This window comes from Oreochromis aureus, linkage group 4, assembly GCF_013358895.1.
Source record: "Oreochromis aureus strain Israel breed Guangdong linkage group 4, ZZ_aureus, whole genome shotgun sequence".
NCBI lineage: Eukaryota > Metazoa > Chordata > Actinopteri > Cichliformes > Cichlidae > Oreochromis > Oreochromis aureus.
The window spans coordinates 28,270,055-28,297,616 of NC_052945.1; the positions used below are offsets into that span (position 1 = coordinate 28,270,055).

At 40.2% G+C, this 27,562-nt stretch overlaps 1 protein-coding gene across 1 annotated transcript in view; it reads right to left on the minus strand.

Moving 5' to 3' along the window:
- usp43b (ubiquitin specific peptidase 43b) overlaps positions 1-27,562 on the minus strand; it is an 86,459-nt gene that overhangs the window by 33,130 nt on the left and 25,767 nt on the right. The window contains exons 3-6 of the mRNA XM_039611242.1: positions 22,529-22,632; positions 12,902-12,994; positions 4,840-4,975; positions 4,525-4,669 (exon numbers count right to left, since the gene is read on the minus strand). Coding sequence (XP_039467176.1) covers positions 4,525-4,669; positions 4,840-4,975; positions 12,902-12,994; positions 22,529-22,632 — 478 coding nt within the window. The remainder of the gene's footprint in view (positions 1-4,524; positions 4,670-4,839; positions 4,976-12,901; positions 12,995-22,528; positions 22,633-27,562) is intronic.

Consider the following 27,562-nt stretch of genomic DNA (forward strand, 5'->3'; position numbering starts at 1 on the left):
CTGTTTGCAAAATCCTGTGAACTGCTGCCATATTGTGGCTACGGTTGGCTAGTTGGACAGAAAATGTCAATCCTGCCTTGTAAGTTTTAATAGAACAGGTAAGTCGAACAGGTTCAGAGCACAAAAGTTCTTCTATATTTGCATCTCTAAGAAATCACTTGACAAAATGTAAAGTTGCTGTTTTGCCAATAAACCACCTTTATTTTTCATTAACATCCTTCATCCACCTGTAGAAATTTACAGCTAACCATGTCACAGTGCTCAAGTGCTTTTTTACTAATAAGATATTTTAAAATAACTTTCTTTTTTTCTGAGCTCATTAAAAGCAGCTTATTTAGAGATACACACTCCTCACAGGACTACAAATGTATAATAGAATAAGAAGCTACATTTGGTTGCTGATTCAATCAAAGTGATTGTCACAGTGGGTAGCTCTGCATGCATTAATGTAGAGTTAACAGAATATAAAGTACTTAAAATAAGCTCAGCCTTTAACATCTGCATCATTAAAATCAATCCATATAACACTTGTTCTAGAAAATAATTACTTTACTTTGGGTACTTCATGTACAATGTTCCAAATATACATTTTTATGTCTAATAAGGTGTTTTGAGAGTGTGGTATTGGTACGTTTTTTAAAGGAAAAATTCCAATTCTAATTCTCCAGCACTCGTCATTGTCAGCTAACATAAAACATTCTGTTTATAACTACAGAAGTAATACTTTTTGCCAATTATTCAGAAAGAGTGCAGAAAGGTGAAGATGTCCATGTAGAGTGCAGCAAGATGCACAAGGATGTTGGCTAATATAAAGGAATACAAGACAAGCATCAGAAAATCAAAATAAGGTACACTGTGGACCAAGAAAATACGGTGGGGGGTGGTGTGTTCATCAGCTCCTCTGTAAAACACTACATGCTGCTGTCATGACTAGATCTGAAAGTCTACATGTTTTGAAAGCAGGAATTGTTAAAAAACTGATACCTTGGCAGATTTCATACTAGATCCTCTAAGTTTTTAGGATGTGCAGATTAAGAAAGCTCACATGATGATGTTAAATCAGTCTTTGCTGTAAAATAATGAGACAGTAAACGGTAAAGAAAATGTTCAAACAGACTACAGTATGGGAGATGATGTCATCTTACTGAAACTTGGCAATAAATGAAAAAAGGCAGAAACTGTTCTATGTTTGTAACAAAAAGAAAAACGTGTGAGATGGATATATAACCGCGGAAGCCAAATATCTGTTTCCAAGTATTCTCTGGCAGGCGCTCCTTTATTCAAGTCTAACCCCTGGCAATAATCTTCCTGACAATGATATTGTGCTCATTATTTCTTGTCAGAGCACCATCAGATCCCAAACAGGAAAGACTCCTCTTCACTTAAATGTGTCAAGATTACATTTTTAATGTAAATCCAACCTAGTTGTTTACCAGTAACATTAAAGAATCTCAACATTAAGACATCAATTTAAGTGAGACTGAAATGAATTAAACAAAGTATTCCAATAAATAAATCCTAATTAATAAAAGATGGTCATAATTCTGTCGTCCAGCATGAAGATGTGAATCATAGGATGCAATGACGAATTTAGTATACAGGGCAGGTGATAAGCATCGTGCGGGAATATGATGCAAGAGATTAATTTTAAGACTGCAGCAGCGATGGTGGGAGTGCTGAGTGGAAAGGTCACATCATCATGGGTTTGACTTTGGTTTAATCCACAGCACACAATTTTTTCATTCATCACAGCTCTTTAGTGAGCACCTCATGCTGTCTCTAACAGCACTTCACATCTGCTGGATATAACGCTAACTTATGACTTTGAGTAGCTGTTACCATGATATTGACTACATGAAAAAGTAAATATTAGTCAATCAAAAAACAGGAGTAACAGGGACCACACATCAGTGCAACTGCATCAGTGCAACTGAGGATTATAAAACAGGGTTACATTTTTTGGGGGGTTTAACTGCACACCAGCTGTATTAGATCTGTTCAGCTACTTAAAGTAAACGCGTCAGGGTAAAATCCACACTGGTCCATGCAACGTTCATGACCACTGAGCGGAAAAATGTTTGGGCTGAGTCTTCAATCAGACCCCTGGTGAGTGTTGGTTATCATATCATATAGTTAAACAACAAAATTAGTTTTGTTTTCCTTTTACCATTTATGAATAGTTAAATAAACGTCGCTCATGGATCAGACCTGTTAATGATTGCAGACTGTGCCAGATTGTGTAAAAGTATTAGAAATCACTGAAATCATTAAAAAGATAAAAGCAATAAAGTATTGTTTATTTGAATATAACACTATAGCACTAAAATAGCACAAAAATAAAAATAGCTCATACTTTGCTCATGATTTAATTTCATTTTTATTGCATTAATAATAAGACCGAAAACATTTGTCTTCCTGGACTAAAATGAAATCAGATAAAAATTTAATTGAGCAAAGTATCTTTACTTATGAATTGTGCACATAAGTAATTTAAACATAGAGGAGTGTACCTATATATGTAGGATATTTAATGAAAATCTGTAGATTAAACACTTCAAACAACTCATAACACGAGGTTATGCTAAAGACCTTCACACTCACCAGCCACTTTATTAGATACACTTGTTCAACTGCTTGTTAATACAAATATATCCAGCGAGCATCATTTATCTGGGGGAAAATACCTATTTGGTAACAGCAAGGAGAAGAAGAAGAAAGTGTGCAGAACAGCATGCAGCAGGTCAGCTGCAGCAGCAGAAGACCACACTGAGTGTTCCTCCTGTCAGCTAAGAGCAGGAATCTGAGGCTACGATTCTTAAAGGCTCACCAAAATTAGACAACAGAAGATTGGAAAAATTAGCCAAGTCTTGATTTTTGCTGCAGGGTCAGAATTTGGCATAAACAGCATAAAAGCACAGATTCATCCCGCCTTTTATACTAGCAAGAACTAGCAAAGTGTCTATGTATTGTGTTGTCTACTAAAGCTAACATGCTAACAAGCTAGTGATAGTAGCCTTGTATAATATCCGTTTGCACCAATCAGGTTGAATGATAGGCAGTCATTGTGTGAAACTCTGAATGCAAAGATGGATGAAGGCAGTCCTTCATCATCACTGAGTTAGTAGGCAACCACTGAAGAGCAGGTAAGATGGGAGAGCTAGAGTTTGATTTTAGCCTAACACTTAATTTTCCTGCACACTGCGTACAACATCCTCTATCTGCCCGCTGCTTGCTGTTTCGTATCATTGACCCCTTTTAGAGTAAAGTATTTTTATATTTCAGCTTTGAGTAACAGAGCAAATAAAAGCTTCTCATCTGGTAGCCCATTACACTGGGTTTTGCCAGTTTTTTTCCCTCTTAGAAAAGCTGGCTAAACAGAGGCCGAGACATTACATAATATAATGCGAGACAATGTTTAGCAGAGGAGCTTTACTCAAATAACTTTATTATACCAAAGGGCCATTATCAGATGGATGCATCATTTAAAAACAGATTTTACTGTGACAGAGTGACACCATAATTGAAAAAAAATATTAGCATTTTAGAAAAATAAGCAAAATATCAATTTTCTTTCATATTCCAGCAGCCCGTGCAAATGGAAAAAACCTATTTTAATCAACGTGACTTCTACTGAGACTGTGTGTTTACTGGCACTACAGGTGCCTGACTACATCCTGTGCAAGCACAGACGGAGGGCCTAAGCTGCTCTGCTAACACAGTACTCTTCACAGCCTGTGCAGACATTGTGTAAGTCTGGCAGCAAACAAACACATATCTTGCAATTTCCTTAAAACATAATAATATCTTACATCTATTTTCACGGGGCAAACATTTCTCAGTGAATGATGGGACAGTCTCGTGTGGGCGGAAAAGTGCTGAACGTCGATGTTGACTCAGCCAGTGAGAACCAAGAGATTTAGTCTGGAGACCAGACAGACTGTCACATGGACCTCGTTTTAGGCAGCACTGCTCTGTACGGTCACTGACCGACATAAATTAAAGCACTAAAAGTCACATTTTTTTCAAGGAGTCCTTCAGTGTTGACACGACTGGAACTTACAGCCCTGTGAGAGTGGACGACCGTGCAGAACCTATTTGTTTCCAACACAAATCAAAGAAACAAGGGGATACTGTGCACTAAAGGACTTCTGAGAACACATTTTACATTGCTAGCTGAGAAATAGATGAAATGAAGACATAAATCTGATAGCACAAGGGAGGCCTGCACGGGGGATGTAATTCACTGCACTCTTTGTAAAGTTATATAGCTGTTAATGTGCTCCCTGAGGACCCCCTACAGGAAGGTGCATTCCCTAACGGTTTCATTAAGCAAAGTAAATTCATAAAATGAGCTTGTTTGCTTACAGACTTGTGTGTACTTGCACATTAATGTGTATAAATATATCCATGCTGTACCACAAATTAGTTCTAATACTCAAAGACAGTGTGAGTGCTTTGTTGTGACTGAAAATAGCATGCTATATGTTTAAATCTAGATTAAAAACGGACTTGCTTCAGTCATACCTGAGATCCGTGCAGAGCCGCCTCTGATGTAGAGTGGGGGAGCCTGAAAGGCATAGATGACATCGTTTTCAGCTATGCTAGTCAGGTCGTCTTCATCAAAGAAGGAGCGTTGGAAACCAGTGGAGTAAACCTCTGTCAGGATCACCTGGAGACCAACAGATATGCACGCAAACACCAGTTGGTTCCTTGATGTAGATCCTTTAACGTGGTGAAGGAAGTGACTTTACTATTATTTACTTCATGTGTTGTAGCCAAGAGGAAATTCAAGCCAAAGGCGGAGTAAGAAAACTACAATCACACCCTGCTTTACTCTACCTGGTCGGGAGAAATTTTCCCCTCGTCAGCCACCAACCTCCTCAGGAAGGCCACAGAGCCAAACAGCGGCACAGCCAGCCCGACTCGCAGATAGCGCTGTCCTTTGGTGCTGAACACCAGAACCACACACAAGGGCCTGCCGCAGACAAAGACACACAATCAGCGACGGCGGGCAACGGGGCGGCTTCTATTTTGATTTCTGTGCCATTTCTACTGCAGCCTCCTCTACGGCCAAGAAGGGACAAAAGAAGACTTTCATGAATAAATCAATACATTTTAACATTAATAATAGATCATTAGGACTCAGTTTTATGTGTGCGAAATAATGGAATCTCTATTGCATTTTTAAAAACGGGGAGCGCTCGGCTCTGACCTCTACAGAGGCAGCTTTGACATACGGTGCTGGGACATAATGGCTTCTCTGAATAACAGCTCACTGAGGAGGTACAAAAACTCAGTAAGGGACCTGTTTGAGTCTATGGCCTGAAGTCTGTGGGCAAGAGAAATTATGTCTAAGAATGAAAGGCTGATGACAGATTTTTCTTTAATCAGAAAAAAAGATTAAAGCAAAAGAAATACAGCAAAATATTCACGATACAGATAAGAAAAATGATCCTGGAGATTTAAAGAAATTGTAAGAAAGAAAAAAACTGTTAAAACAATTAAATTGAACACAAGTTGGTCTAATACTAGAAAGTTTCTAGACTCTAGGTGGATTTTTTAATATGTCCAATAGCTTTCTACTGAGGTTTATACTCCACTTCTGCTATCAGCATTTTTTAGATGCACATCTAATCTATAAAATAACATTTAAGTCATTATATTTTAACCATGAAAAGAGAACGCATGGATGGATGGACGTCAGAGACAAGTGGTGATCTGTGACAGATGGATAGCAGCAAGAGTGAAAGGAGAGGTTTACAAGATGGTAGTGAGAGCTGCTGTGACGTACGGTCTGGAGACGGTGGCACGGACAAAATGACAGAAGGCTGAGCTGAAGATGCTAAGATTTTAACTTGAATTAATTAAAAAATTAATACATTTTAAAAACGGAATCTAATTAAAAGCTGTGTACCTATGAATAAGCAGTGAAATAAAAAAAACATCATGGAAATTATAATTTGAAAGAATGGATGTTGTGCATTCTGGGGAGACCCTGAGGATGCCCATGTGTGCAATAGCTTTGATACCAAATACAAGTTCAGTACTGCAGATCTCCAATTTGCTTAGTGCACAGTGAGATAACAGCTTCACCAATCTGCCTGTCAGTCCTCTGCCCAGATACTTTGAGCCTCTGAAATCAGACCATTATGTATAAAAAAAATCTGTAATTCCTAAACCGTTGATACAATACTTTTATTAAACAACTTGAATTAAAGCTAAAAGTCTACACTCCAGTGACATTTCAGTTGTTTGACTTAACAGCCAGTGTAGTTTTGTACAGAGGCAAAATTTCAAAAATGTCTCATAGTCCAAAAACCTATGGACCTAACTGTATACGGTCACAAGTAATTTCCACCTTTAAAAGTTTGTCCGCCTCCAGAATTGTTCTGATACAGTTTATCTGTCACAACACGCTCAAGTTATTTGAATTATTCATTTTGAACTGGACTTCATTATGTTCTGGGTTCACTGACTTTATGTTTTTGAGAGCTCTAAGGGTCCTGCTGGCCTTTTGTTTCCCAAGCATATCAAATATATTGTGGCAATAAGCAATCAAGTGATGCATAAACTAGCAGCACTTTGAAGCTGGCTCAATAACTAACTTGATGCTAGCATCAAGTTAAAGTTTCAACAACCGGACTTTTCTGGCTCTTGTAAGGTAAAAACAGTGTTGTTTTATCTATTTGAAACTAGTGAGCTGGTGCTTTTACTCCTGCTCTGCTGATTTGGACAGGAAATTGGAGAATTCAAACAAACCACAGTCAAAGGAAGTAATTTATGCTAAAGACATTTCATGCCATTATGAACAAAACAACCTAATTGCTATTAATGACCGCTGTACTGGGGATTGAAATGTGCTCTTCACTAACAGTTTTAATTTCATCATTAATACTCATCATGATGGAGGTTTCTTCTTTTGTTCTGCTTGCTCTGTTTGTTGGGGTTTTCTCTCCACCGTCGTCGGGTCTTTACCTTACAATATAAAGTGCCTCGGGGCACTGTTGTGATTTGGCACTATATGAATAAGACTGAATTGAACTGAGCACAGCGTGGTGGCACAGCGGTTAGCACTGCTGCCCCACAGTAAGAAGGTTCTGGCTTCCAAGACACCAGCTGGCATGGTATCGTCCTCTTTAGCAGAAATAACTACTAACTGTTGCATAACTGTCTGCCTCCTCTGAAATCAGCTGACTGAAAATCTTCACCACTTTTACATGTTAAGTTCATTTAGTTTCTAGGTTTTCTTGAATGTTTCAAAGGCCTTTCAATATTTCCTGGGGATTCAAGTCTAGTTTCATAACTACATTTCTTCTTTCAAAGCAATTCCTTGGTGGACTTCTGTGGTGTTAGTATGCTTTAGTTTTTAAACTGATGCCCTTTTCGGATATCAAAGGATTTTTCCCCCCAGCACGCCTTCAAGTATGTCAGATTTGTGCAATCTCTTTCTGATTGTAGATGCAGCTCTAAAAGTTACCTGTGGTCAAATTTTTTGATTCTGTTTGTTAAAATCTGACAATGGGCAGCCAGTCCTGGACAAACAGACATTAATATAAAACTTTGCTATATGTAGATGATTTTTATTATAGTAGAATGATCTGTTTTAGCTCTTTGGATAATAATTTACCAGATTCATGTGTGACGCTCTGCCTGCAGGCCTTAGAGGTCACTCCCCAAAGATGTTCTAGTCACTGGCACCATTCTGAAATCCGTGCTTTTGAGTTTTCCAAGTTTTTCATTAAAATTATATTTTATAATTTTTTACCAGATGAGTTTAAGTTTAGATATATTAAAGAAAAAAATCCATGAGATCTACTCTTAAATATAGTGTAAACAATAGCAAACGAGGACAAGACTGCCAATGGATGAGTTTGGATCGTCAAGCCGAGGAAATGTTGGTTTGGTGACAAACAGTATGTGTTTATGGTTACAGACATGATCTGGGTGTGATTGTGCTGAACTTCTTCACACAGGGAAATATATAATGAATTCTTTAAAAGACAATCCATCTGTTTTCTCCCCTGTTTATTCCTTCTGATGTATTTTTTCTCTCAACCTATTTACTGCACACCAAAAAGAAAGGTTGGAAACGCAGCACTGTCAACCTGGCGCACCATGAGAAATCAGCTCTTAAAAAACATTTTCCTAAATTAGACGGGAGGTAGGCTGAACTTCTAGGAACTATTTAAAAGAATGGATAATAAAAGGCAAATGTTTAGTGATGAATCAGCACACCTCTACACTCACAGGATGTGATGTTTATTTTCAGGTCTCAACAAACGCTGTCAATCAGACACACGTCTTCATGTTAAACCAGTTTATTCTGCAGTTTGGGAAATGCACATATATGCATATATATTTATTTTCTTGCTGAAGGTGAAATGGAAAGATTGATAAAACTCCCATTTCTGTCCTTTCATTATGTAGCCAGGTTAATGCTTGGCTTTTGAAGCTTGGTATCAATCTGATACCAAATACAGATCCTGATACTTTTAACCTATAAAGGCAGCTTGTGTAGGGGAGAGCAGTGTGTCACGATTTACGAGATGAATCATCATCAATCTGCACATTCTGAACACATTTTAATGACCGCTAAATCACTGTGATTTTTACTTTCCATATAATTAGTAACAACAAAACACAGTTTTAAGCTTTTCGTGTATTTTGAAAGTGGGATTTTTGGAGACCTGGGTCGACTTCTGATGTTTAAGGCTATAAATAAAACAGACAAAAGGCTTGGACATTATTCATTGTGCATATTTCAGGTATATGTTTTATTTCCCCCAAAATAATTTATTTAACAGAATTCAGTGGGCTACAAACTGAAGGAAAGAAACAAAGTTGATCCTATCAACCTAGTATTGATCTGATACCAATACCAGCGCTGTAATTGATACTGTTTGGATATTTGGATCAATCCACCCACCTCTAGGTTTTAGCTAGCATGAAAGAACACAACTAGCCCGGCTCTTTAACAAAATCCAACTTTCACACATCATTAAAGCTTAAATTAAATTAGCGCCTTATAGCTTGTTTGTTTTAAGCCACTATTAGGCAAAGTTTACACTAATCCGGATAAATTTGAAAATGGCTTTTTCGTCTAAAAACACTCTGCGTCCACACTATCGTTTTCAGTCATTTACAAACAGTTGTTCAACACTTAGGTTACTGTATGGCGCATGCATGAAACGTAAGACGATTCGACCTGCGTCATTTCTGTCTGCCATTTATTTACTTTCCAGCTCTTTGAAACGTCGATCAAAATGTTGAGGAAAAGCACCGAGTTTTATAAATGGACTAACAATGAGGTGGAGTTGTTGCTGCGAGTAACACAAAACAACAAAGTTGCAAAAGTGAGTGAGAATAAAAGAATTTGAAGAAAAGCTATCTGGAGCATGTACAAACTGATAATAATCTTTAATAGGGCTGTCAAAATTTCAATCAATTGAAAGCAAACAAAACAACTGCTGCCCTGCGCCATCTTAGTATAATTGGTCACATGACACAAACGAAAACATATTAGTGTGGACATGGCCTAAGAAAAAGTCTGCCACGTAACACCCTTCCAACTCCTCCCTGTAAAACTCTGAATTGCTAATTTTACATTTTAAAATGCCGTTTCTTGTACCCAAGTCTTCATGCTAAGCTAAGCTAACTGGCTCCTAGCTCTCGTTTTGTACCGAACACACACACCCACCCACGCAAACACACACATAGTTTTACCAGCAGTAAGCCTATTTCCCCAAATTCTTAACTGTGCTCTCGGGTTTAGAAACACTTCGTGCTGTTTCCTGTGGATACTGGGAAACACTCCAGGCTGCGTAGATCACCTACCTTATTACAACTCACACCAGCTGTCTAAGCAAGAGCTTCACTATCTAAACTACTAACAGTCCACCTCCACAGGACAGGACATGAGAACAGGCAAGTTGTGGGAGACAAAATATTCCATGTCGTTTTTAGAAAACTATCAACATTACAGTAAAGATCAAAAGCAAGCATTTGGAGTGTGTTGTAAGTGCCTAAGAGCCAGATTTTTGTCAAATTGCTAAAGACAGGTGATAAAATAAAATAAAAGGTTAAGTGCTGGATCACTGTGTTTTGCCAAAACAGCTTTAGTGTTCCCTGGCACTGGTTCTCCAAAGTCTTTACTGGAGGGATAGACACCATTCTTCCAAAAGATATTCCCTCACTGGTTTATTGATGACGATGGTAGAGAGTACTGTCTAACACGCTGGTTCAGACATCTGCAAGTGTTCACCTGGGTTGACCTGAGTGATTATGGCCAAAGTATATGATTCATATCATTTCATCCTGTAAGAGACCCCTCCCACAGCTCTGTTTTTGCAGCAACCCATCTTAATCCATGTCAGCAAAAACTTTGTGAAAGTCTCTTAACTTGAAAGTCTTGGTCACCTATCTGTAGATATGTACATGTGCATATCTGTAGATATGTACATGTGCATATCTGCGTTTTTGATAAGAAGGGGAAAAAAGCCTGAAGCATAAATAGAGAGGCACTGGCTGAAAAAAGGAGGAATGGGTTACCCCTCCCTGAAAATGTCAGGATTTCCTGAACAGGCTCAGGGCCTCGTTAATCTAACGTGGAGGAGAAGTGGTTGTTTTCATGTAAATTTGAATAACACATTGTTTTAATGCGGAGAAGGTTTCCCACTAGCTTTTCCTTTCTGATACCAGGCCCTTCAGCTCCACAATGACCTGTGTTCCTACTGTATGTAATGCATGAACAAAGCTGGGTGTTGTACATCCTATTTTCTAATTGTATCCCTATTTGTTTTGTGTTTTATTGCCTGAAGTTTCAAGAGCACCTATCATGCTTTTCCTTATTTTCTGTCACATACAGTATGTACTGTTACAGTAGTGGATTCACATATTAAACATGGACAAAGTTTCAAATAATGAGCTCTATGTATGCAAAAATAATCCCTGTGAGCCAAAAGCTCAGCATTTAGACTGCTCTAAATGCTCATTATCAGACAGTTTTCCTACTGTTGGAGCATTTTGATATGAACGAGACTGGATGAGGGCTGTCACAATATCAGGTTCTCGATGTGGTCACAAAAATAGCAGTTTTTTGCAATATCTATATAAAATTACCAATATTGCTATTAGTCAAAGTCTTCTGTGACTTTATAACAAAATATTCACAGCTCAAAAAAAAGAGGAACACGTTCAAAAATCATTAGATCTCAACAGGAAAAATAATCACGCTGATATGGACTGGGTAGTGTGCTAAGAACTACAGGATGCCACATCGTTTGATAGAGATGAAAATGATCAACCTACAGTCTTACAGTGGGCTGAATTCAAAGATACCTTGAAAATCAAAGTGACGATGCAGCAGACTCGTTCATTTTGGTGAAATTTAATTGCAACAACTCATAACGGCGCTCACTAGTTTTTTTGGCTCCCACATGCTTGTAGGCATGCCTGACAACATCAAGGAGTGTTCCTAATGAGACGACGGATGGTGTGGTCCAAGATTCGGATTAGGATGTCACTGACTTCCTGAACAGTCTGAGGTGCAACCTGGTGGCGTCGGATGGACCAAAACATAATGTCCCAGAGGTCTTCTATTGGATTTAGGTCAGTTGAGCGTGGGGCCAGTCAATGGTATCAATTCCTTCATCCTCCAGGAACTGCTTGGATGAATGAGGCTGGGGATTTTCGTGCACCAGGAGGAATCCTGGACCCACTGCACCAGGGTAGTGTCAAGAATTTCATCCTGATAACTAATGGCAGTCAGGGTGCTGTTGCTTAGCTGGTCTGTGAGTCCTTCCATGGATATACCATCACTGACCCACCACCTAACTGGTCATGCTGAACAGTGTTATAGACAGCATAACATTCTCCATGGCTTCTCCAGACCCTTTCATGTGCATCACATGTGCTCAGGGTGAACCTGCTCTCATCTATGAAAAGCACAGGGTGCCAGTAGTGCATCCGCCAAATCTGGTATTCTATGGCAAATGCAAATCTGGCTCGGCAAAACGGTTCTGGGCAGTGAGCACGAGGCCCCCTTGGGGATGTTGGTTCCTATTGGATCCTGTGCCTTATTCAGTTAGTTCTCTGATTGTTTGGTCAGAGACATCAACATCAGTGTCCTGCTAGAGGTCATTCTGTGGCTCTGGCAGTGTTCATTCTATTCCTCCTTGCACAAAGAGCAGATATCGATTCAGCTGCTGGGTTACGGGCCTTCTATGGCCCTGTCCAGCTCTCCCAGAGTAGCTGCTCTTGAGACTGTGCAGGGAAATATAGCAAACTTTCTGGCAACGGCACTTATTGATGTGCCAACCTGGAGGAGTTGGACCGCCTTTGAAACCTCTGTAGGGTCCAGAAGTGACAACAGTAGTGACCCTAGTCCAATGCACAAGTGCACAATTATTTACAATGTAATTTATTAATAAGACCATTATGAGAACTTTTCTAGAGTGAATATCCTTTAAATGACCATCTCAGGAACAATCATCCACCTGTGAGGATAGAAGCCCTGCACATATGATGTTCAAAGCTTCTGTGAGGTGTAGCCAATCTGAAGAAAGTTAGCTTGAATGGAGATAAGCTAGCTTGTTTCAGACACAGGAAGAATTACAGAGCTCCACAAAATTGCAAATCATGCAAAGCTACTCTGGCAGAGCCCTAAAAAGAAAAATATGGAGATGAAGAATGAACATAACAATTTGAATCAATCAAATTGAATACTTGAAAACATATGAATATTAATATATATCACGTATTGTAAGATACCTATTTGTCAAATTGAACAGTGTAATGATCAGAGGTCCACATCACTATTGTGAATGAGTTTCTACTCGTCGTTCTGACAAGAAAAAACAGAAAATAGACAGAAGTCTTTTTTGAAAATAACAGCACTGCTCACCTCGTCTGGCGAAGAGGAATCGGTAATGAGATGCAGAGGAAAGGGTCAAAGGTGTTGCTCTGTTTCAGGCAGTGTGGGCATGTCAGTGAAGATCTGCGGGGACGAAAGAACACAGTCACATTAGTCTTGAAAAAACAGCTGCACTGACTCGACACGGGCTTCCAATTAATCTCAAAGTCCTCCTGATTAAGTCTGGCAGGAAAGGAGATGGCTTAATCTTGTTACACAAGTGAACACCACAGTAAAAGTGTTCACAGTGCTCCATTCAGACGCCTTGATCTGATTGTGAGAAAGGAAAAGATGAGTGATGTAACTGGTGGGAAGGAGAGAGGGAGTCGAGGGATGGGGGTGGGGGTTAGAGGTAGTCGAAGCAGCCCCCCTGGGGTGATTGGCGCTATAAACGCAAAACAGCAAAAGCGGTTTCCACGCTGTTGCGTCACTTTCGCTGCTCATGTGATGCCATTAAAGGAGGCCCGAGCAAAGGAGGTAGGTGAATTTCCTAAGTGATGGTCTTTCTTCCTTTACGTCTGGATGCACAGAAAGGAGGGAGTGACTGCAATAGCGATTTCTGATTCAGTCTCTTTTGTGGATGGCTTCACTTCTTTCAGTTAATCCCTCTTAATGTCATTGGAAGAAATAGCTTATTCCGGTGAGCTAATTGTCTCAACAATGAGTCAGGGAGCCCACAGAATTTAAAAGCAGGATTGCTGGAAGTGATTTTGTAAACCTCAACTCTCTGTAAACAGACCTAATTATGTGAATGTTCAATAAATTTGAAAAAAAGCAGTACAGATTCAAAAACAGGCGTACTCATACACACACTTCTAAAGTTACCAATAGAAGACTGAGCCTGTTTATATGGTTCACAGATGAAATGAATAAAACAATATATTCACACAATGACGCATCTGTACCACCTGGAGCATTTGATCTGTGTGCTGAAATTCAGGCTGTGGTTTTGGTCAGTATGTACACCAGATTCCTTCAGAACTGTGTTAAAATTCCACCAGATGCTGGAAACATTCCTCAGAGATTTTGAGCCATGATATTGACTTGATACCATCACACAATTAAAACCATTTTGATTTGAAGTTTGTGACAAACTGTTTTATCCGATGGGAAACAACTAACAGACGAACAGTACACTGTGGTCATAAAGGGATGGACATAGTGTGCACCAATACTCAGGTAAGCTGAGCTATTTAAAGAATATTCAGTTGGTACTAAGTGGCCTAAAGTGTGCCAAAAATTTCCAACACCATTACACGACCAGCAACAGCCTGAGCTGTTGATATAAGAGAGGGTGGATCCATTCTTTCATATTGTTTACAATATACTTACATCAAATCCTACCCTGTTATCCAAATCCTGCAACAGAAATCAAGACTCGGACCAGGATTTTTCCAATCCTATATTGTCTAATATTGGTGAGCCCATGCGAGCTGTAGCCCCGGGTTTCCTGTTCTTAGCTAACAGAAGTAGTCCTCTACTGCTGTAGGCATCAGGTTCAGCACTTTGAGGTTCAGTGTCCTGCACATTCAGAGATGCTCTTTTGCATAACTTAGTCATAATTAATTATTTGAGTTTCTGTTGCATTCCTATCAGCTTGAAGCAGTCAGACTTTTCTCTGACTTTTCTCTGAAATACAACAACCATGTTCAAAACCACTCAAATCATCTTTCTTCCCCATGCTGATGCCAAGTTTAAACTTCAGCAGGTCTTCTTGTCCACGTCTGCATGCCTAAATGCACTGAGCTGCTGCCATGTGATTGGCTGATTAAGCAATAATACATCATCACATCATATTATTTGCTCCTTATAAGATAAATCAAACATACTGTATGTATAAAAATATATATTTATAAATATAAATGATAATGACCATCAGAATTTGTAACTTCCATAAACTGCACTCCTGTGCTCAATTCAATAGCTAAATAAAAGCAACAGTTACAGTTGAGCTTCCCCTTTGGCTAACTGCTGTTAGCTCAAAAGTTTAATTTCCAGACTAGCTAGAAAAATTATTTGGTGTAAAAATTACTAAAAAGTTTCTCTAGAGCACCGTTTGACTGTGTTAACATAAAAACGTGTGGTTGTACTTTGCAGGTGTTTGGTATGACTGTGTAACTGCTTAAGTGTGACGGATGGCTCTGCTGGGAACATCTGTTCAGCTGTAAACATATTCCCGAGGGTCTTCCTTTCCCGCCGGCACAGGAACCTCACACCACACCGGTAGCGTGCACAGCATGTTTCAGTGGAACTATAGCGTTGATCAGTCATTACTCTAATTTATCTTTTCATTTTTATTGCTTTAATATCAAAACAACAGAAATAAATCTGTTGAAATAGTGTGGAAAGCACCAGGCAGAACATTAACTAAGAGATTTGTGGGAATTACAGCTCACGCACAGCAATATGTAAGCTTTGAGATCTGAAGTTCACATCATGTCTTGACTGAACTGAGGTCACGCTAACGACCTGTGAACCTTTTCCGACCTTGGCACACTCCATGAGAAAGACATAGATAAACTGATCAAATGTGTTTTCCTTACAGAAAGGCACCTGACAGACCCAGTGAGGGAGTAAAGGGAGGTGTGGGGGGCTGGTGAACAAAGCTCTTTTCAAACAAGCCCAGCTGACATGGGCTCTTAGTGGATCTCTCCATTTTGGCAGAGTCGAATGGCTGCCCTACGGATGTCTTATTCTCGCCAGGAAACAGTGAGGGCAACCGCACTGCATGCATACAAATCACACTCAGCCTTAGCTAAAACATAGATGCGCCCGGCGCTGCTCTGAAACACTTAGAAAGAGAAAAGCAGCAAAGGAAGAGGTGATATTCTGTTGATGCTCTAATGGAGGAAGCGTGGAAAGGTTGAGAGGTATGTATCCCTGCGTCTGGGATGCAGCCATGCTGAAGAGACTCTTGGCTTGATGCTTTCCTACAGCACAGAGCTTTGAACCTTCCTGAATAACACTTAATTTACTTATCTGCTTCCACTTCATTTTCTTCACTAAGCAATTAGAAAGAAAACAACTTGGGTTGAAATGAAACGCGTTGGCACCTCATTCTTCTCACTGAGCCTCGCCGCTATCCTCTGCTGGGAGCTGGAGAGCAGTTTATTGACCACGTTAATGTTCTGAAATTGAAAAGGCATGAACCTTAATTTGTGTCTCATAATTCTCTAATTAAAAGTACAATTGAGACATAATAATACCAGAATGAGAGAGTAAGCGAGATCCCTCGGAAAAACTGGCGCCACAGTAAGACGAGCTCCACACTTCCACTGAAACTGCACCATATCTGTAATTTGAAACACTTGACTGACTGTCATTCAGCCTTCATGCGGTGCGCACTGCTGGAAAGTCATTTTTTACTAACTACAGCTACAGTAACTCACCCACATATAGTAAAAGATTACAATCTTTGATCTAATTTAGGCTTTACTTTACGTGGACCTATTATTTACATTTTCTGTCATATACATGCTGTTATAATGTCAGATGCTCATAAGCAACATGGCCAAAGTTTACAGTGTACACCGATCAGACATACCATTATGACCAGCTGCATAATATTGTGTTGGTGAAGACCTTGACTGGTCTGCAGCTCTGCAGCCCCATACACAACAAACTGTTTTGCTCTGACACCTTTCTATCAGAACCAGCATTAACTTTACTGCAATTTCAGCTACAGTAGCTCATCTGTAGGATCAGACCACACCAGCCAGCCTTCACTTTGCCCACAACCCTGTTGCTGGTTCACCACTGTTCCTTCCTTGGACAATTTTTTATAGCTACTGACCACTGCAGACTGGGAACACCCCATAAGATGCTCTGACCCAGTCGTCTAACCCTCATGGTTTGGTCCATGTCAAACTCGCTCAAATCCTTACACGTGCCCATTTTTCCTGCATCAACTTTGAGGACAAAATGTTCACTTGCTCCCTAATATCTCCCACCTACTAACAGGAGCTATGATGAAGAGATAATCAGTGTTATTCACTTCACATGTCAGTGCTCATAATGCTATGCCTGTAGCTATGGTTTAGCTACGGCTAAACACTTGGAGCCTTATAGTTTTTTCTACTTCTGGCTTAGTGGGACGTCACTGCGAGCAGATTTCCCTGATATTGTCATGTCAAGCGCGCAGCTCTGGCTGTGAGTGCAGCAGCCTCATCCACCTTCTGCTTTTTTGGCACAGCCAATAAACCAAGAAGGAAGAGAGTTAAATGGCTTCCTTTAGGCACTGTACAAAGGCCCAGTATAAGATTAGTAAGGATTATATTAAACTTCATGTAAAGATGCGATAATATAAAATACTGAGCTGGGTTCATTTTAGAGGGCCTAAAATTTTATGCATCAGTGAGTGAACAGAAGTAGAAATGAAACTAAAGTCATCACAAAACGAGCCTTTTGATCAGCTCCAGAATGTGATGACACATAACATAAATAAAGATCTAATAATTGTTGGCGCTGCTCGCTTGGACGGTGATTTAACTTGTTTGAACATGTATAATGGCCGTGATGATTGCATAGTGACAAACTGGGCTATTACAAGGATAATTCTCCGGTCTGTCAACTCTAGATGTTGTATTGCATTGGACACTGCATTGCAAAGTGCTACACGGGCAGTGATGGAGCCCCAGGACTCAGTTCCTTGGAAGGGAAAAGAGAGAGAGACAGGAGTCGGGACATTTTTGTTCCAAGTCAAATTCCAGCAGTGCAATAGATTCATAAGCAATTAAAAACTCAGTGTTTGGACGCTTGTCTGCAACTCTTGCATTGGTAAAATAGACTGACAGTGTAATGTATATGCTGGAGTATCTGTGTAAAGGTTTTGCTAAGGAAAACTCAGCCTGTAGTATACACAGTATACAGTGGAAATGAATACATGCATGTGCAGTAGCACTTTTAAGCAATCAAAAACAAGTAAAGATTATATTATAAATAAAGGACCTGAAGTCAGAGTACACCGGTATATATTATACCTTATTCGTTCTCATTAGACCCCCTGCTGAGGTTAAAAAAAATACACAAACAAAGCAGAGGGTCATCAATAAATACATCTATCACCAAATTACCCATGTCCAAACACAGATACAATCTCTTTACAAATTTACGTGGAATAAAAACGTATTTAGAGTTAAACAACGTCGTTATCTTATATGCATTTGGTCTCAGTCTAAAATATACAGCAGATATATTTAATGATGATAAATAAATAATGAAATAATGATACTCATATCCAAGCTTTCCCAAGCTACAGAGTATGTGATTAACATATGCAACATAATAAAATCTGCCCCACCTACACCTCGCCAAATAACACCAAACCTAAACTACGCAAGTAATTTTCCAGCTGGAACTGTCGCTTAAATAATCCAGAATGTATACAGATACATGGATACACTCATACCACTTTTAAAACATGCCAGATTTCCAATTTTGCCTCAGGGTATCAGATATGCTTAAGTCAAGTGCTGCTTTTATGTAGCTGCCATTTACCACTCCAGTCTGTCCCCATAAATAAGAAAGTCTTACATGATCAAATATTTGCTTTACCTTTACAGCCCAGTTTGATATCAAGTGGGCCGGACCAGTAAACTCTGTTTTCCTGCAGTGTAAAGACGTTTACCTACACATTTAATCTCTGATACATCTTAATATGGTAAAAGTAGAGCAGTGCATCAATTTTTGGACTCCTTCACATTTTTCAAAGTCGTCCCCAGGGCCAGATTGGAGTCTTTATTGAGCTTATTCTGGCCCTCGGGCCTTATGTGTGACACCTCTGATCTACACCAAGATCCAAGAAAGTCCTTGGTAAAACTAAAAGCGCAGCTGCAGCAGTATTAAGGATGTACAAAAGCAGGTAAAGCAGCACTAAATACAACCACAATGGCTGTCTGTCTGCCGTGATGCCACTGACAGTGCACTGCTTTCATCATCTACCTCTTAAAAACAGACGATTCAGACCCGGCGGTGGGCTTGTCTGTAGGAATCAGAGTTTTGTGACAGCTCGCTCAGTTATACCAGAAAACTGCATAACATAACCTTGGTTTCCACAACTTGAAGAGCTCGAACAGAAGCCGAAGGAACACCGGGAGCAGGCTAAATGCTTCAGCTCAGAAGGGGTCCAGTATGTTTTTTGTGGGCCTGGCCAATACATAGCGCAGAGGTTGGAGCGTGATGATATGGACCTGGACGAGTGCAAAAGGGAGACAACATTTATAGGTGGCACTGAGAATGCCTGAATGCTGGCTGACAAGATGACTCCCGGTCTCCTAAAGCTTGGCAGAAGATGAATATTCCAGCATAAAAAGGATCCACAGAGCCCTGCCAGAATCACACAAGAGTTTCTAAAGAAGGAAAATGTAAAAAAATAAAACCCAAAAAACTATCACTTGACCAAGCATTTCACCTGCCTTTAATCCAATAAAAACCTTTGGGGTGTTTCAGAAAAAGGAAAGGTGAGGCAGCACATCCTCTCCATCAAAGACGAGCAGGAGGAAAAAAAGAGACTCAGAAGAAGGGCAGAACATTTCTTCAGAAATTTGCGCAACAGCAGCATCAAAAATAAAGGTGGACATAAGAAGTGCTGAAAAAAAAACCAGCTTCAGATCTGAGCTCCTTCTGTGGGCCGCATCTTTTTACTGCAGTAAACCTCAAACGGTGGTTCTAATTTTCAATAAGAGCAATTACCCCGCTTTTCAAATTGGTGCAATTATTTTGAGGTGATAACATTTTCAATCTTTTGACATCTAAGTGCTACCGCAGAGCGATGCACTCACTCCTGTTGTATACTGCGTACTCTCGCTGTACCGTCTCACCCACTCTCGCTGGCTAGGACACTATTTGAGTGGGAGAGAAGAACAAATCTTGCCTGCCGGGCTGCTACGGCTGCTGCTTCCTATGTAGACCCACCCAGTGTGTCACAGCTGAAACATTTGAGAGTGAGGGTGGCAATTAGGCGATGCGCTCTGACAGATGTAATACTGGCAGTCACACAGAGCTGCCAATTTTCCAAAGAATTAGCAGATGGAAGAAGGTACAGGCGACCGAGAGTACGCATCAGAGGCAGTTCAGCCTGGAAAGCCTGCACTTTTATGAAAAAGTTTTGTTTATAAAAAGATGAGATTTGAAATCATCAGCAGCTGCTGCACAACTGCTTAGATGTTAGTTCTAATAGAAGTAAACTGTAACCTGACTCAACTAACCAACGAGGTAAAGCCTTGAAAGCTAAACTGCGGCATAAACGTAGTTTCTAGAGGATAAGATTAAAAATTCTATTGAGATAAAGTCGACCTGCTCCACTCTCAGGAGGCTACAGCTGACAGACATTTACATCGCGAGCTAACCGCCTCTTTATCTCCAGGATGACTGATCTGTGGGAGACATGAGGACATCCAGCTGCACCGAAATGTTAATAAGACAGTGTGCTAAGTGCTTTCCCCATTTTTTCCCCTTAAAACCCACCTTCCAAAAAAACAGGAAGAAAAGTCTTTGATTGAAAAATATTCACAAAGCATTACAACAGAGAAAATACTCGACCATTGTGACATCCCTAATTGTTTCAGCACAAAAAGGAAAGCACTCCAAATAAGTACTTGTACTTAAAAGATTCTGTTTTTCTAAGAGGCTCAGAGGTTAGAGAAGCAGGCCAGCTTTTCATTGGGCCTTTTCAGAATAACTACCTCTGTCTGCCTGGTAATTAGTGCTGTGCGTGTGTGTTTGTGTGGGTGAAGATTTAAAGTCCTTCTAACCTGGCATGTGTGTCTCTGAGGGCTATAATGACATCTCCATTAAATCGACCGTATTTAGCAATTACTCTGCAATCTGACCGGTGAACCCTGAACACCGTGTACTGTAAGCCTGTAAGTGGATTGTGTGATTTGACCCCCTCTCTTCACTGGTATTATACAGTAATATTTATGTCATTTATCTACACAGTGTGAGTCTGGACGAAACACAGGAGTGCCATGAGACAGACGTGTCCGCAGGAGCTATTTAAGTCGTGACCTTTCTCTTGCAGAGCAACCTGACATTTAGACCACTTGACAACATGGCAGTAGACCTTTGTGCAAACAAAACTCACAAGATGCTTGATATGGTATGTGCTGATTTCAGCCAAACAGAAAGAAATGTCTGCTGGCAAATAGTTTTTGGTTCAGAAGAATTTTTTTTACAAAGTCACTTTTGTCTTGCTACAGTCATTCAATGGGAGAAACACAGTTTGACAGGCCTTCTGTGTCTGGTAACTGTTAGACCAAGTTACAACCATAGTCTGCATATAAAAGATGGATGCAGCTGCTGAACTTCTGCAAAAATCCTTTAAACCCCAATTCTTTCTACTGGGGTAGACTCCTTTTAATGCACAAGGGAACCTTTTTTTAGTACTTAGGGATGAGTTGATTCCTGTTCTGTAACTTACTGTAGGTAGTATTGTGATTTTCACTTAAATAGTCTATATGCTTTACTAAGTCTGAAAGGTGAAAAACAGGTTTTTAATGCAAAATGATGTTTAAATTGTTGCTTTTATGTAATACATCTATATAAACACCTGTAGTGTTAATCTATATAAACGAAGCGAAAACCTGTAGTGATCCCATATGTGTCAGGAGTATCGAAGCAGTTGAGACGCATTTTTTCTAAACACCGGGTCTCTGTGGCTTTTAAACCCCAAAACACGCTGCGCCAAAAATTGGTCCACCCCAAGGATCGGGTCCCCCGACACACACAGAGTAACATAGTGTACGCTGTTAAGTGCCAGGAGGATTGCCAGGATTTATACATCGGGGAAACCAAACAACCTCTGGTGAAGCGGATGGCACAACACAGAAGAGCCACCTCGTCAGGCCAGGACTCTGCAGTCTATTTACACCTACAGGCCAGTGGACACTCTTTCAATGATGAGGATGTACACATCCTGGACAAGGAGGAACGCTGGTTTGAGCGCGGAGTCAAGGAGGCCATTTACGTTAAAAGGGAAAGACCATCTCTGAATCAAGGAGGGGGCCTAAGGGTACATCTGTCACCATCTTACAATGCTGTGATTGCAGCCATTCCCCAACTCTCTGTGAATGGTACTCATGGCCATTGATCAGTGGGCTTTGATCAGTGGTTGGTGATCAATGGTCATGAGAATTTCCATAATTAAGATTAAGGAACTGACCTCACAGCCCATTGTTCCTTCAGTGGGCTGGTTTCAGTCATTATGCAAATGTACTGTTTATAAGGTTTGGGGAAACCTGCAGTCAGCTGAGACTGAAGAAGTCACTTGGATGATTGACGAAACGTTTCTCCCACAAAACACTACGTCCAGATGAACAGAATCAACTTTTGGAGACATAAACACAGGTTTTTTTCTCCACTAATTTTCTATATTGTGTTCTTGTGTGCCCCCACTGCTTTGTTCTTGGTCTCCCTGTGTGACACACATTAAGATGCCACTTCAAGGAACTTACCCGCATCTTTAAAATACAGTCCATTAATGACTCAGGGAAGGTTTCAGCAGTCACTTGTACCATTAACTCTTCACGTAATGATAGTAAGCCAGCAAGATGTGACAAACTGATGATTTGTTCTTAATGTAGACTTAATTTGAATCAAATTTTATCCTTAGAAACTCACTTGTATTGTGCCTGGAAATGTTCCTGGACAAAGCTGTGCTGGACTCTGGGCTGCTGTGACTGGGATGGATCAGGAGACGGCACTTCCTCAGCTCCAACAGGGCCCTGCGGCACAAAGGAGGCCACACATAAACACAGGAAGTCTATCCCATTCTCACATTTATTATATATATATACTGCAAAGGTTGTTAGGCATTGTTAATGAGACAGCAAATGTGTACTTTAAAGGTAAATTGAGTAAAATATTACCAGTAGATGTCAGTAGATTGCAGACAACCACCCACTGAATTCTGTTTTTTTTACCCCTTCCTAATTCAAGTATATAATCCTACCTATGGGGGATGATGTAGGACAAACAACCTCAGTTGCCATCCATCCATATTGGACGCCGGCTGTTATGTGTCCATATCTATCTACTCTGGAAGAAGCTGTAAAACCTTGTGAAAGTAGTCTGATAACAGTCAAAGAGCTAGTGAAGCTTACCAGCTATTGAAACTTTCTTTGAAGTGGATCCAACATTGTTGGATCTGGACGCTTAACAAATAAACTCTCATACGATGTGAGAGTGTAATCAACTTTTTTGAAGGAAAGTGTGATTTTTTTTTGTTAGCTAATAACCAGCTGTTTTTTTTAGCTAGCTTTGTGTCAGATGCCCGAAGACAGGATGGTTGCATGTCTAATTTCCTGAGTAACTGTAAAAATACCAGGAATAAATCAGCATGTTTACGCACGTTTTTGTGTGCTAGAGCCCTGACTTCAGTTTAGGAGACGAGGCTTGAGGTAAGGAGGAAGTGGATGAGGTGGAAATGAAGGAGGAAACAGAGCAGCGTTAGAGGAAGAGAAAGAAAAGACATAATAAGAAAGAAAATATACTGTACATGTACAAATGTTAAACAGACGATTAGGTGTTAATCGATGTCCATCTCGGTCACTGAACAAAGGCATTTGCACGTTTTTACTTCGCATTTTAAAAAACCTTTAAAAGAGCGCTCCGTCCTAAATATAACCCTTCAAGAAGCCTTTGTTTTTATTTTATCAAATTCTTACAAATGGGAGGAAGCTGGCCTTGGATGTAGATAAAAGTAGAAAAGTTAAAAAAAGAGGAGTGAACAGCCAAAGAATTGCAAGGTCACACTAAATGTGTGGGATGAAACACGCTGGGAGGATCACAAGCAATGCTGACGACACAACTATGTGAACAACCTTCTGCATCAGTTTGCAGATGAATTCATGTTTTCCTAATTACAAACCATAAGCAATAAACATTTGAATAATGTGCCTTTCACTTCATAATCCTGCTAAAATGTATAGATCTGTTTGGCTGTGTGCATAAACCAAAGTTATGCAGCGGGCTGAGAAGAACACAGTAGTACTGTTTGTTGTGCTTTAATGCCTAGTGCATCATATTCGATACACAGAAAGAGACTTCTGCATCATCAGTGTAATCCCTCCATGAAAAACCTCAATAAATGACACAATACATTAAAAAAAAGAAAATATGCAAATCATTTTTTTTAATTTGTCAGCAGGTTCAATAAAAACTCAGAAGATGAAATTTTCTGGCAATTATTTGATGGTTCAGGCGTTAAAGGGTTAATAATGACACACTTTAACTAAAATTTAAAAGTGCTGAACGTTATGACCACGTAGTCACACAGTGATATTTCTGTGCTGTATTGACTCATTCACACTTTTTCAGGCAGGGGAAAATAAAAGCTGGAAAACATTCTTTAAGTGGTTCTGCTTTAAAAGGCCACAATGTGGCATACAGACCTGCTGCTAGCATTCCTCTGCTCGCACGCTATCAGTCCCACAATAGCCTGGTGTAAAAAGTCAGGTACTTGAGACTGCATTAAGTCATCATATCATCTCGGTGCTTTTTACGCTGGGCTGGCAGAGCCAAATGGAAATGCACTCTCTGAGCCTTCTCTGTTGACCCACACTCTCGCTCTGTTTACTATTCCTCAGGTTTCTAGCTACTGGTCCCGTACTGGCTGCCGCTGTCCCCAGGCTGGCAGCTCGACCATGACGTCCCTCACAAACAAAGTTAAAAAAGGGGGTTTTGAATTTCTAAAGGGGAGAGGGAGGTGGAGGGTGTGTGCGTTTGTTTGTCCGTGAGGTGCACGCAGAGTAACGGAAGATTCTTTTGCAGTTTGCCACCATTTCCAAATGCTGACTCTATTCTTCTGAAAGCATTTGAGCTCACAGAGACCAAGCCCCAGCCTGAAACCTGACCGCCCTGCTGCACTGTGCTTTAAGAGGAGCACAATGACAAACCTCTACCTCCTCACTTTTCATGGAGTCGAGGAGCTTTCATATCTTCCTGTCACGGGAGGATTAACCAAAAGCGGAGGTTCACCACGGCTGATCTTCCAGTTACCGCTTTATGTACAACATGCAGTGAGAGCTCGAGAGTGCAGCCTGTCGTGCATTTGCATTCCGAGTCAGATGAGCTGACATCAAGCGCAGCACTTTACTCCCTCTTTTTCTTCCACATGCTTGCTAATGGATTCCACTGCTATCTTTATGTAGAGATAAAAAGCAACACCGAGGCCACAGAGTTCAGACACAGTTGGTCTTATCACCTCTCTGGAAACCCATGCCCCGCTCTGCCGTGTCAGTAGACTGCAAGGTGTTAGATGTGTGCTAACAGTAGCTGTTGACGGCGTGGACATTTAAACACAGTGAGAAAGTGGGGGCAGCTTATATGCCTGCTGATATGGGGTTCTGACGAGTTATCTAAATGATCGTGGTCAGATATCAGTTCCCACAGAGGAAGCTGCAACTGCTGCTGGTTTAAGAAATTGTTTTACAGGTTGGGAAATGACCCCAGCAGAACAGGGGGGCCATCTCAAGGGATGGCATGCACAAGTCTGAAATTGAGATGCTATCTTTGAAATTGGTTGTCAGAAAAATGTGCCATCTTTCAACCTGATAAAACTGTAACTAAACAGACAGGCAACAGAGAGAGAAAAACTCCACCCAGCTATTTATAGAGCCACGAAGGAAAAGAGAGAAAAAAAGAGAACAAGATATAAAATATCACTACTTTTCTGACACTTACCTTTCAGTATTTGAAGCAAAAACACAAATGTTCCCTACTCTTTACAAATATTTTTATTTGGCTTGTGTCTTATTACGACATTTGTGACAAGCAAACGCTCATCCAGGGGAAAACTGTTTTACCAGTCCAGTTTAATTTTATTTTATTTACACAGCCGCTTTATATTGTAATTTAAAGACTCTACAATAATACAGAGAAAAACCCAACAATCTGATGACCCGAGCACTTGATGACAGTGGGAAGGAAAAACTCCCTTTTAACAGGAAGAAGACTGCAGCAGTGATAAGGAGTCAGGCTAGCAGCAGTATGGCTTTCATTTGTACATGTACAGTAGAATTACTACTTTAAAGTCTCTTTTGGGTTGGTTTTGTGTTTATACCTAAAGAAATATAAGAACGACCACATGTGTGTTCTCACTGGGACAGAGATTTATGTTGGTGTGTAGAACTGTAGCCTAAGGTTTATATAGCTATCAATTTACAGTGTAATGTAAAATTAAAGTAATGAATAGCATAACAAATTACTTTCTCCGGTGAGTAAGTATGATAAAAACTGCACTGCTTTTTTATGACATGTTATGCATAATGTGTAATGCATTACTTTTTAGAGTAATGACCCCAAGACTGGGTCTAACCTCGCTGGAAAGTAAAGTGTGGAACAATTCACGCATTTAATGCTCAACTTGGTTGTGAACTGAGGACAGCTGGCTAATCTTCGCCCTGCAGGAGGAGGGCACATCATCAGCACAGAAGGTACCCCTGCTAGCTAGCCAGCTAACAGCAACAGCTATGTTAATGTCATGTCATGTCAGACCGTGCGGAGTGGAAAGTAGTGGACCCAAAAACAGATGAACGAAATGTGGAAATGTAACTGGATTATAACAAAAGGCGTGCCTTTTATTGATGCCGAAAATCAGAAGATGAACCAAACATAAAAAAACTGACAAATGAGAAACTAATCACAAAAACCGAAACTGGGAAAACTAAATACATGAAAACCAGGAACACTAGGAAACACACAAATACCTGAGACATGGGATGTTAGTGATGGATGATAAGCAGACAATCCACCAAAAAACAGAGGAAGACAAAGGGCTTAAATACACAGAGGAACAATGAGGGAATGAGACAGCAGAAGAGCACAGCTGGGAGTAATCACGTACAACAAGACCGGGAGGAAGCAAAACTGAAAACACTAACATAGCACATGAGACCGTCAAAGTAAAACAGGAAACATGAGACAGGCACAAAAACAATGAGAAGCACAGACATGAAAACATAACTTGACAAAATTGTGACACAAGCAACACAGGGGAGACAGACACCCAAAAACTAGAAATCACCATAAATACTAAGGAATAACTAAAGGAGCCAGAAATACAACACACTAAACCACGAGAAACCACTAACTCACAGAGCACTGGGTCACCAGACCCCGGACCGTGACATGTCAGGCATTAATGTTCCACCATTAACATTACTGTTAGTATTAAACTGTGGTCTTCAATAGAGAAAATATGTGTAGCTATAGTTTCTTTTTATTTGAAACAACATTATTAAGAATTGAAGTCAGATTGAAGTCATTTCAATCTGGGCTACCTTTTAACAGCAGGTTCCCTCGTGGGGCTAGTGCTGACCTAACAGTGCTTCTAACGTTACTGCATCCCTGTGGCTGTCAGGCTGCTGTTACACACTGGGTCTACATAGATTTACCTGGTAACACAAGAAGGGTGGTATCACCCCACCCTTCTTGTTGCAACTGACCAGTCACATGTCTGTGATATTGTAGCCTTGTAACTGTGTGGACAAATACAATAACATGGTTTGTCCCTAAGAAGAAGTAGGATGAAACAAACACAGGGTCACGGTGGATAAGTGGGCCACACATGAGACTTTCACCCAGAAGGATGGAGTTTGTGTCCCGCATCAAACTTGAGGTCAGTGATAGTTGTTTTGTTTTTTCAGTTTGGCT